A 12,031-nucleotide genomic window follows, 5' to 3' on the forward strand; every position below is an offset into this window, starting at 1 on the left:
GAGTTACAATTGAAAGCTGAGAGTCTAGGAAAAAGTACAGTGAAAAGTGTTACAAAGTTGCTTGAAACCTCCCTGTCAGTAAAGGAGAAGCTTGAGAGAGACACCAAGCATTTGTTCAAATCATTCCCAGTACTGTTTACATTGTTTACCCTCGTATTTATGCTTTCTTTAAATAAATCCTATTTCCTTCAAGTATACCAGCTCAGTAAAGAATCCTTCCTCAGACCACATAGTTCCTCAAAAGCTTAAACCCTCGATTCACCTACCCTGTTATTGAAATAGTAAAGCATAAAGGTTTGGAAAGCCTTATAAATTTCCTGGTGGCAGCCGGATATACAGAGTAAAACAAACCAGAAAGAACATTTTTAAAGTAAAACCAGACCTCTCCAGTTAAGGGGTCGTCACACATGTGCTAAAGCAGCGCAGGATGCAGCAGCCTGCAATTTTGCTTGTATGGCATAAATTCTATTAATATGCCAGTGATATATGCCAACCACATTATAAAAGATGCTTTTGATGCTGCTAAAGCAATATAATAAGTTTATACAATAAGTTCTGACAGGAAAGTATTACATATTGCATATACATATTACAATTCCCCCCCAAATTTCAGTATTGTCCCCAAACTCCAGAAAACAGTATTTGTCAATGGCTTCACAACTTCTGGAAATTTTACATCTCTGTTCTCACTTCCATGCTATCTATGATGAGACCAGGAACAGGTTATGGACTTCCATTATTTCTACCTACCCTTTTTCACTAATAGGCACAGAAGACAGTGACTGAAGCAGAACACCACACATCTATTTGATTAAGCGGATCCCACATTCAAATAAATGCAGGACAGAGAGTGCATTGGGAAAACTATGCCATGTGGGATACACCCACTGCTCTATGCCCTGCAGAATTGGGCAGCATGGTGTGCTGTTGATTTCCACCTCTCTACCAATATATGCACAGTGACATCAACCTGAGGGAAGGCTTAAGGATGAGCCCAGTTACTTGATTTCCACCTCTCTACCAATATATGCGCAGTGACATCAACCTGAGGGAAGGATGAGCCCAGTTGCTCGGTGTAATGCACACCATAGCTGATGTGTATGAAGAAATGCTAAATACATCGTTGCTGCCACCCCGCCATCCCAAATACAGGTCTATTTCCTTAACTCTGAATGACTGGTCAAGTGATAGGGAAGGACACTGGAAAACAGCATTTAATGGGATATCATCAAACCTGTCTATAACTGAGAAAATGCTTATCTCTGAACTTAGGGTGCCTCTAATTTCAATCCACAAAACCCATGGTCCAGATATCAAAACAATTTTGAAAAGTGGTGCCTTAGATAACCCTTGCAGGCAGATACAAATGAAAAACCAGATCAAGACAGACACTTGGAACAGTCTGAGCTAGTAATACTTTCATGCCTCTAAGCCCCTCTAAAATAAGCTCCTTACTTCATCAAATTCTATATATGCAATGTTGTGTATTTCACTGATCACATCATTAACTGTGCTTGTATTCAATTTCTGCAGGTATGAGCGTACATTTTATTACAGATCAAACACCTACGAAACTTTGAACCTTCCCAAAAGGTATTTCCAAGGTAAGTCACTTGCATGTCCAAAGCCAGCTTTAAAAATAAATAAATAAATTACCAGGAGGTTTGATCTTACTAGCGCTAGGCACCCATGGCCCTGATGAAAACAGAAAAAGGCCTTTGAAATGCAGCTTTGGTCAAGGACATGAGAATAGAATTTCACTTTCTTATCCCCAACTTTAACTAGTCACATTGTCCACTTCATTAAATGTGTAAGGAAAAACTGCCAAGCCAACAAACAGAGCAAACTGGAGAAGTGGACCGCTTATTAAATACTTTTACCACCACCTCTCCTAGTTGCCATTAATAAAATAGCTTTGTGAGTGCTTAATCCGATAATCGCAATGTACTTACGATCTGTCGGATATTCTATTTGCGATGGCTGAACAGCTGTTCCCTCCGTTGACTGAGAGGCGGCCAAGTTATTATCAGCTTGAGCCTTGCGAACAAGCACAGCCAGCGGGTGATCAGGATCTACCACCTTTAAAGGCTAAGGGGGCAAAAAAAAATGAGATTTTCAGAACCGATTTCTCATGGCTTTTGAGTTCTTCACATCAAATTATTTACAACCTCTGCAATCAAAAATGACACAGGACCATTTAACTTTATACGGTTGCCACTGACTTCAGAGACTGTGAATCAGAAAACAATCTGCAAGATAGACTGTGTGTCTACGTTAACACATAATTATTTAAAATTTTAATCCATGCAGCCCACCCCACGAGGCATGAGTCAAGTTTATTTAACAAACAGGAAGGTTGTAAACTGAGTCCCTGACTGGACACAGATTTGCACTGAGCCAGTGTGGTGCAGTGGCGAAAAGTGTCAACCTGGGATTAGGGAGACTCAGGTTCAAATCCTCACTAGGCCATGAAGGTCACTATGTGACCTTGGCAAACTTGGAAGAGGAATACAAATGTAATAGGTGGATCCCAGAAATAGCCTAATTGTGGAATTAATCCCTTTTCTAGTATCTTCAGTCTCCTATATTGCAACAAAACATCAAAGATTAAGCTATATCACCTTCAAGTTTACCGGGGTATGAGTTTCAAATGCCATTTGTGAGATGGCATTAGCATTTGCCATTCAAAAGAAAAAAACAAGTCTAAAAAAATCCCACTGGCATGCACGCGTCTACAGCAGCTCAGTATCACAGCAACTGAGACACTCTGCCAAGAACACTGAGGATTGGCGCTGGACACACCTCTGACAGACAGTTTTGTGTGACTAAATACCTTCATAAGCTCCTCAAGTCGGCTGTGAGTTTTAGATGCAAAGAGGCTTGGATGTAGGTAGTTATCTCCATCATCGTCATCATCATCATCATCTTGATCAGCAGCATCTTGCGCTCCTGTTTCAGAATGACAGATTACTTCTCAACTTTTTGGAGTGTCTGGAATGGGAGTTAGATGTGCTGTGGCACTGTAGAAACTAACAAAATTTATTCCAGCATGGGCTTCTGTGAGTCAGAACTCAACTTCCTCAGATAAATGATGCACATGTCCACAGCAGCTTGAAACAATAGCCAATCAAAGAGAAATCAATGTATTCAGACGAGAGGAGCACCACTTCCAACTGTTGATAGATGGGCAGAATAGGAGTAGCATAGTCTGCCAACAGGTGGGAATGGGCCTCACCCACTCTGAATGGACTGATTTCCCTCTGATTGGTTATTGTTTTAAACTGGCCTCTCTTTGTAACGTCTCCCCATTCATGTCTTTCTGTTCCTTGTTGTTGTTGTTCAGTCGCACAGTCGAGTCCGACTCTTCGCGACCCAATGGACAAGATCACGCCAGGCCCTCCTGTCTTCCGCCGTCCTCTGAAGTTGGCTCAATTTCATGTTCGTTGCATCTATGACGTCCTCTGAAGTTGGCTCAATTTCATGTTCGTTGCATCTATGACACTAACCATCTCATCCTTTGCCGTCCCTGTCTTCTTTGACCTTCAATCTTTCCCAGCATCAGGGTCTTCTCCAGTGAGTGCTCCCTTCTCATTTGGTGGCCAAAGTATTTGAGCTTCAGTTTCATTATCTGGCCTTCCAGGGAACAGTCAGGGTGGATTTCTTTTAGGATTGACTGATTTGATCTTCTTGCAGTCCAAGGGACTCTCAAGAGTCTTCTCCAGCACCATAGTTCAAAAGAATCTATTCTTCGGTGCTTGGCCTTCTCTCGCAGCCATACATGACTACTGGAAATACCATTGCTTTGACAATACGGACTTTTGTTGGCAGGGTGATGTCTCTACTTTTTATCATGCTAATATAAAAATACGTGCTATGGATATACACTTGATGCACCTGATGGAGTGAGCTCCAACTCACAGATTATGCTGTAACAGACATTGCCAGAGGATACAGTGATGGTTACAGGAATAAATAGCTTTAAAAAGGAATTAGACAGATTCATGGAGAAGTCTATCAATGGCTACCAGCCATGGTGACTGAGAGGAACCTCCACATTCAGAGGCACTACTCCTCACAATCCCAGAGCCAGGAGGCAACATCAGCGGAAGACCTCAGCCTCTATGGCTTGTTGTTGGCCCTCCAGCGGACTTGGTTGGCCACTGTGTGAGACAGGATGCTAGACTAGATGGAATACGTGGATCTTGATCCAGCAGGGATCAAGGTTTTGAAATACCACTAGACTTCTGTTTAATTTTGTGGCAACAGACTACCCTTCTGGGAAGAGAATGGCTTCCTGATTTCTTTGAACTTCAAACAAATCCATTATTGGCTGTGGATTCTTACACCCATTTCTGGAACTTTTCAGTTCATGCTGCACAGAAACGAAAGACTTAAAAAGAAGCTTAAATGTAAACAAAATGAAACAAAAACAGCCATTCAGCATTCTGGAGCGTGCTATAAATTAACTCTACATTCAAACAAATTTGACTTTTTTAACACACATACACACACACATTAAAAAAAGCTCAACAAAATATATGATATTGCTGTAGTTGATTTAGGGATTAGTAAAAGTGAACCATATAAAAATGAAAAATTCATTACTTTATCCTATCCAATGATTACTCCAACTACAGTGGAACGAGCTGACGATGATCCATTTTTAGCAGGTAGATTCAGGTGGGAAGCTATGTTGGTCAGAAGCAACAGAACGAAGTTTGAGACTAGTGGCACCTTGAAGAACCAACAAAGTTTAATTCTGGGTCTAAGCTTTTGTGTTGCATGATACTGAAGAAGTGTGCACGCACATGAAAGCTTATACCCAAAATTAAACTTTGTTGGTCTTCAAGGTGTCACTGGACTCAAACTTTGTTCCATTTTAGCAGGGACACTGAGAACTGAAAGACAAAAAAGTATACCTGTTGATTCCAATTAAGATCAGTCTTGGAGTGCATAGCACAGTTCATGGCTGGTTAGAATTACTATCACCACCAGCATTATTTATTTATGTATTTGATTTTTTGGATTTGTATCCTGCCCTCCCCTTTGCGGGTTCAGGGCGGGTTCCAACAATATAAATATAATACAACAATATCAACACAATACAATTAAAACCATGTTAAAACATAAAACATACAACTCTTATAAAAGCCAGTTGCCTCAGTGGTAGATAGTACTGGGAATGAATTTCTCAGAGATCTGTACAGTTTAGGATCTCAGACCCAGGTTATAAAATAGGGGCTGACCCAAGGAGAGAGTTACTTCATTTACCCCCGCCCTTCTCTCCAATGGAGACTCTCCAATGGAGACCAATGTCAAGACAGTGTGTGACTGCAATAAAGAAGGCCAATGCTATGCTGGGGATTATTAGGAAGGGTAAATGGGAGACAACTAAAAAGCAGGGGGGTTACCTGGAAGTTTTATTCCCCTTTCCTACTACTGCCATGCCCCAAGATGCAGAAATGGGAGACAACTAAAAAGCAGGGGGGGTTACCTGGAAGCAGGGGGTGGACTAGAGCAGCACAAAAGAGATCTAGAAGAAGAGGTATGGCAATAATGTTGATTTCCCAGACAGAATGTCAACCTAGTACCAATAGAACAAAGTTTTTCCAGTGGCACCTTTAAGAGCAACAAAGCTTAATTCTGGGTATAAGCTTCCGTGTGCATGCCCACTTCTTCAGATATCTATATGTATGTGAAGAAGTGTGCATGCACACAAAAGCTTATACCCAGAATTAAACTTTATTGGTCTTAAGGGTGCCATTGGACCCAAACTTTGTTCTATTGCTTCAGACTAACACGGCTACCCACCTGAATCTCATTTCAAGCAACTGGAAGCCTAACTAGCACCTTGCTTCGTATCAGGAACCTACGGAGCTACTGCAGTCGCATTCATCCTTTTTTAAAAACATCATTTGGAAATTAAAAGCAAATAGGAATAACAAAACTTGTTTCTACCATTTTAAATGGCAAACAGGTTTCCTCGAGCTGCATATTTGTTTTCTATTACATTGAGCTGAAATTCTCAGATACTGTACACCGTGTTCAAACACAATTTTAGAGCAATAAAAGCTGAAGCACATCCTTATGTGCGCTATTGGCTGGAGGGAGAGTGGAAGAGGAGAAAACTAGTCTCAGATGAAAGAGGCCCTCAGCTCATCCACCCAGCTCAATTCCTTTCCCCCTTTAAGATGCAAGCAGGAAAGCCCATTCCGACTTGCAAGGGCAAATGGATGGACAAATGGACTACACTGTTTTCATTAGTGTGCAGAATTGAATGCAGATGCCCCTAAAAATAATGTAATGAAGACAGATAGCATCTGTACACGAATGAACAGTGTGAGTACCCAACTGATGCTGCCAACAGAAACTACAGACTTCTGCTACAAAATAATGCATAATATTCATTTTATATACCAGCTTTTCTTATGGAAAGTTCTTCACGTGTACTATGTACTAGATCGTTTTAGGAACATGAAAGTCAATGTCAAGCTGCAGAATACTCTCAAAGTCTGAATTAGAAAACAGCTCTCTCAACTGTCAGATTCTGAAGACAGAAACATACAAGTTAGTAGATGCCACACATCAAATTTCACTAAAAATAGTTACGCACTCTTCTCCTCCTCTTTTTTCTTTTCCGATGCTGCCGCGTATCGTCCCTCCTTCATGGCTTTCTGAATAAATTTGTAGTAAGGGTTGAGGTAGTGGTCAAACCGCAGAAAGTCAAACTGAGAGTTCCGAGCCTGCTTTGCTTTCAGCATGATCTCAAACTGGGCTCCCTGCTTGCAGACGAAACTAGCCGTCCGTTCTATAATCGCATGCATTTTGGCAGTTGGCGGCTGGGGGACAGAGCAAAAATGTTTGTATACATTTTGTTAATTTTTTCTACTGTTGCAAGTTCACTCTGCTCTAGGAAAGGAAGCATCTACACTTGTGAGGGTCTCTCAGTAACAGGCAAAAAACCAGAAAGTGCTACTATAAAGTCTGCAGCAAGCACAAATACCCACTTAACAGACATACAACAACAAAGTACTCCAAAACAACTTATTGAGGTTTGCAGGCTCTGGACAGGCAACAAGGATTCCAGTAGTCATTCAGAGCTGGTGACTCACCAAGCCGGACAAGCCCTTTTCAGGTCACAGTCCATAGTCGGTGGGTGACAAATTGTGCAGGCCCAATTTAGAAAATATTTCTAGTTCATGACTGCAGACCTATAGCTTTGGAAACCTATTAAGCTACAAACACCACAGGCTCAAGGAGATTAAATAGCTTGCATTCATCACATTTTTCAAATCCATTTTACGATTTAAAGCATTCAGGCATGTTTTTTCCCCAACAACGATGCCGGGCTGTGGTTCTTTTCCAATAAAGGAACAGCTATTATCTAGCAGCACCTGATAAGGCTTCTACGTTTATTCACTTCTACTGAGCTGAATTTATGAAGAAAATCCATTTTCACAGCATACCTCCTTTTTTTGCGGATGCCGCACATGGAGGCCAACAATTGTAAAACATACTGCATACACAACATTTGGTCCTCTTTGGAACAATGCAAAAAAGAACTCAGCCATGCTCCTGCCTGCTACAGCTGACAATGACAAACCTGGCTTTCTCAAAACCAAAGTGCCTTGAGTATCATCGTTTAGCTTTGCAGAAATATGCAGCTCACAGCTTTTGTTTAATTTTCTACTTCGCTGGCTCCGGTTTCCTTAATTGCACCAAACACATTTTCATAATAATTATTTTTTTTTAACTTAGTGGATCTAAAAGACTCATTGCTACTGAAACAAGCTAGTGAAATGAGCCTGTTGCATCAATTTTCCTACATGTAGCTGACAGATTTGGTATCCATAAATTCATAGGTTGTTTGTGTAACAGCTCAGCATCTTGCCAATTGTGTGGTTATTTTAAAGAGCAACTGGGGAACAATATTAAAGCAAAAACAAGATTATTGACTCCATGCACTACAAACAAAGAAATCTGACTCAAGGACGTTGTAGCAGTTGGAAATATCTTAAGATCATTTTGTGATGTATCTTCCCCTTTCGTGACAAGATTAAGAGAAAAATACTACCGTAAATAATCTTGATGCTGACAGAAAGCTATTACAGGAGGCCTTACATGGCTACCTATGATTGCTGGTACCACTGATGTGTCAGATGAAGAATGATTTTTTTAAAATGCTTTCAGTTATACCTATGAATATGGTAATAGCACAAAGCCAAAGCCCACATACCAAAAACTGTGGAAGTCAGGACAGAAAGCTACAACAGTTTCCTGCGGCATTGCTTCACTGAGCACTGGAAGCTTGAGCAATGAATGCAAGTTCTCCCATAGAAAAGAATATACCTTCACAAGTGCAGGGCATTAGGATGCCCTAATCAATCATCTGAAGTTCAGTACATGTAGGCCCAAATGGCAAGATGGTTTCCTGAGTTTTAAATGACTGAATGAACACACAATCCAGGCCTGCCTGTGAGTGCTGGACTTTATGCATGCAGGTCCCTGCACAAACATTACCTCCAATATGTGGATGGGCTCAGAGGAGGCGCAAGCGCAACCAACAGGATAAATGATAATGTATTTATGTATCATAGAACCAGTTTGGTGTAGTGGTTACGTGCGCGGACTCTAATCTGGGAGAACCTAGTTTGATTCCCCACTCCTCCACTTGCACCTCCTGGATGACCTTGGGCAAGCCATAGTTCTGATAAGAGCTGTTCTTGGGAAAAGAGCCGTTTCTGTCAGAGCTCTCTCAGCCCCACTGACCTCACAGGGGGTCTGTTGTGGGGAGGGGAAGGGAAAGGAGTCTGTAAGCCACTCTGAGACACCTTTGGGTAGTAAAGGGCGGGGTATAAATCCAATGGCTTTTTTTTCTATTTCCACATTTTGTCTACACCCCCCTACACAAGATGTTAACCCAAACTGTGCCACTGACATGATTTCATTGCTCAAGCCCGAGTATTCTCAGGAAATTAACCCATTTTTAATATAACACTAACAATCCCCATAGCAACAAATGTTTCAAAGGTATTGTTTCCAACATTAAACAGAATATGAACATTAAATTATCTGCCGAACACAAAAACAGAGGACACCAGAACAGAGGCATTCAGTTAAATGGTGGAATCCAGTACTTTATTCTGCTTTTTAAAAAGGGGGGGGGGAAAGCTTATAGTACTCTTTCAATTAAAAACTCATCAACAAGTTAATACACATCTTTAATCTGTTTCACACTGCTGAGGGAGGCAATCTAACAGCAGGCTAACACTTTTCCAAAAGAATTATTTACACTACCCAGACTTTCTGTCAAAAACACTGGATTTTGAAAATGGCTATAATTTAGTACTATGAATATTTTTACATCATTTCAGATATCCAAGGAACACTCCAGACCAGTGTTTCCTAAACTGAGAAAGCAATGAAAATACAACCTCTTCTGAATTAAAACTGAAGGGATGCTTTACCATTAAGCCGAAAGGTTTCCTTTCAGTGCACGTAACAGCGAAAACAACCTAAGCCAACCTGGGGCTCAATGATAAAATCTCTTAAGCACCGAGGAGCCAGCCTGGCTTGGAGAAGCATTTGCACGCCTTCCAAAGGAGCAGGCTGAGTGTTTGAGGCTGCTACTAAATCCTGACCTGCAGGCTGCAGTTGGAAGCTAACACCTTCTCCATGACACGTAGCACCTTTGATCAGCTTCAGGTGACACACCAACTATGGCCGTTCCTCGAAAAGCATGACCTGGTTGCAGTGACCCGTGCTCTGATCATACCTGTTTAGATCTTCATGGGCTCTGCACAGGGTTCCTTTCAAAGCTTCAGAACAGTTTTCGATTAGCTAAAAATGCAGTGGCCAGGCTAGTGCTGGTGACTGCACCACCTCTGTGCTGAAAGATCTGCACTGGCTGCCCACCTGTTTCTAGACACAGCTGGTTCTAAGGCTCTCAACACCTTGGAACCAGGATATTTAAATGACTGCCCCATTCCACACCATCCAGCCTGTCAGCTAAGATTCTAGGCTCAGTTCTCTCTGCTCCCGGCTGCTGAAGTGTGGTGACCAGAAACAGGCTCTCTCTGTGGTGATCTCACTTGTGGAATGCCCTCCCCCCTGGGGGCTTGCCTGGCATCTCCTTTACTACCTGCTTGGTCTTTACATTATATCCCCTGAGCGAGTGCACTCAGTTCTAGAGGCAGCAGTCTTCCATTGTGCCTGCACTGACAAGCCCTCCATCATAACCTTTTACATGGTATAACTGATACTTGGTAGTGTGGGGGGGTTCCCCCTTAAGTCAATTCAGGGAGCTACGTTTGGGCACCTGTCTGCAGTAATTTCTTGCGGTGTTCTAGCAATTCTCCTGCACCATACTGGTGAACTCCGGGAATGCCTTGTGGGAGTTACTGCACTAATAACTGAAACTGGCTGTTAACATAAAGTCTGGTTGAGGGAGCATGAACTGCCAAGAGGGCGGGATAAAAGTTTAACAAACAAATAAATAATAAATAAACAAACCGTGACCAAAAAAAATGCATAAGCAGCTCCAGTGGTTTTTTACTCTAATGTTTAGAACTCTGCCAACACAACTCACTATTCAGGAAAATTAAACTCCAGGTAGTAGTTTTTTGGATTTTTTAATGCCATTGAGTCAACATACTGAATTATAAAAAAACACATACCAGTTCTACATCGGAGGGTACTTTCAATCCCACGGGAGCAATAAAAGGTTCTTCATTTTCTTCTACGTTTTCGATGGCGGTTGCAGCAACTGTAAGAAAGAAGACGAAACGCTGTAATACAGAAACAGCTTGGGAATCTCAGCAGAAACACAAAAACCACACCAGATATCCTAACCTTTTTGTCAGACAAACTTACCTCCTAACTACTTTATGCAATTTTATAAATGTAACTATTATTTTAATGGTTAGCCTCCTTCTACCCAGAAACCTTTCCCCCCAAAAAATATAAGGTAAGCTCTGCTGATTGTATGACAGCAGTTCCAAAATCTTGCAAGGGTTTAATTACAACAGAAATGCCCAAACTGTTTGAGGCCTAAAGCCATGATCTAACCAGAAGGTGCATAAACACAGTAGACAGCCTACTGCATGTACTGTTCCTGAAGGTGGCCTTTACTAATTAAACACTCAATCTGACCACCTGAAACATACAACTTTACAAAAACAGAGAGTGGAAACGACACACCCTTGGATTTCAAAGCAATTAATCCACCACACCAAGCCTGTGCTTTCCACCAGTGCAATTTAGCAGTTCTGATGAGGTGATATGATGGACCCCCGTATCTCCCCAACTGACTGGCAGATTTTTCCCACCAAAGCTTCAGTTCCCCTCAGTGACTGAGCTGCCTTACAGCAGCATGTATATCTTCTGTATTGATATAAACTTGAAACTGTCCCACCCTTTGTTTAGATATTGGTTTAGGCTTTAGACTCAGTACAGGAACTTGAGGGAAAGACAGGAGCTGTCCTGTTTTATAAACCCTTGTGAAATGGCACTTGAGGCAGATTAACGTTCAAACACAGAATGAAGATTTTATTAAACAGGCAGGGAATCTATACATCTAATAGTGAAGGTGCCCCCTTGCGTGCGGATACCTAAATCTGCGCATCAAAAGACAGGAGCTGTCCTGTTTTATAAACCCTTGTGAAATGGCACTTGAGGCAGATTAACTTTCAAACACAGAATGAAGATTTTATTAAACAGGCAGGGAATCTATACATCTAATAGTGAAGGTGCCCCCTTGCGTGCGGATACCTAAATCTGCGCATCCGGGACACCTGGGGGGAGGCAGATTTTCATGCACACTTGGGGCAGTCCCCAGGAGTGCACAAAAATCTGAAAACCTGAAAAAAATATCAGGGGGATACTTAAATCCCCCCAAAAGTAATGCGCAGGGAACGCACTGCGCAGGGAACGCATGCGCACTGCGCAGGGAACGCATGCGCAGGGAACGCACTGCGAACTGCCTCGCCACTGCCACAGGGGACGGGAGGGCAGGATAAGGATTGGCTGGCTT

General features: G+C 41.9%; 1 protein-coding gene across 1 annotated transcript in view; it reads right to left on the reverse strand.

Moving 5' to 3' along the window:
- The window catches only part of SFSWAP (splicing factor, suppressor of white-apricot family), a gene marked incomplete at its 3' end in the record, with an annotated part of 112,336 nt that overhangs the window by 84,290 nt on the left and 16,015 nt on the right, over positions 1 to 12,031 (reverse strand). Inside the window, exons 4-7 of the mRNA XM_015421496.1 lie at positions 10,677 to 10,765; positions 6,614 to 6,839; positions 2,834 to 2,949; positions 1,953 to 2,088 (exon numbers count right to left, since the gene is read on the reverse strand). Coding sequence (XP_015276982.1) covers positions 1,953 to 2,088; positions 2,834 to 2,949; positions 6,614 to 6,839; positions 10,677 to 10,765 — 567 coding nt within the window. The remainder of the gene's footprint in view (positions 1 to 1,952; positions 2,089 to 2,833; positions 2,950 to 6,613; positions 6,840 to 10,676; positions 10,766 to 12,031) is intronic.

Source organism: Gekko japonicus, unplaced genomic scaffold (assembly GCF_001447785.1).
Source record: "Gekko japonicus isolate JY-2015 unplaced genomic scaffold, Gekko_japonicus_V1.1 scaffold1065, whole genome shotgun sequence".
In the NCBI taxonomy this organism is placed as follows: Eukaryota; Metazoa; Chordata; class Lepidosauria; order Squamata; family Gekkonidae; genus Gekko; species Gekko japonicus.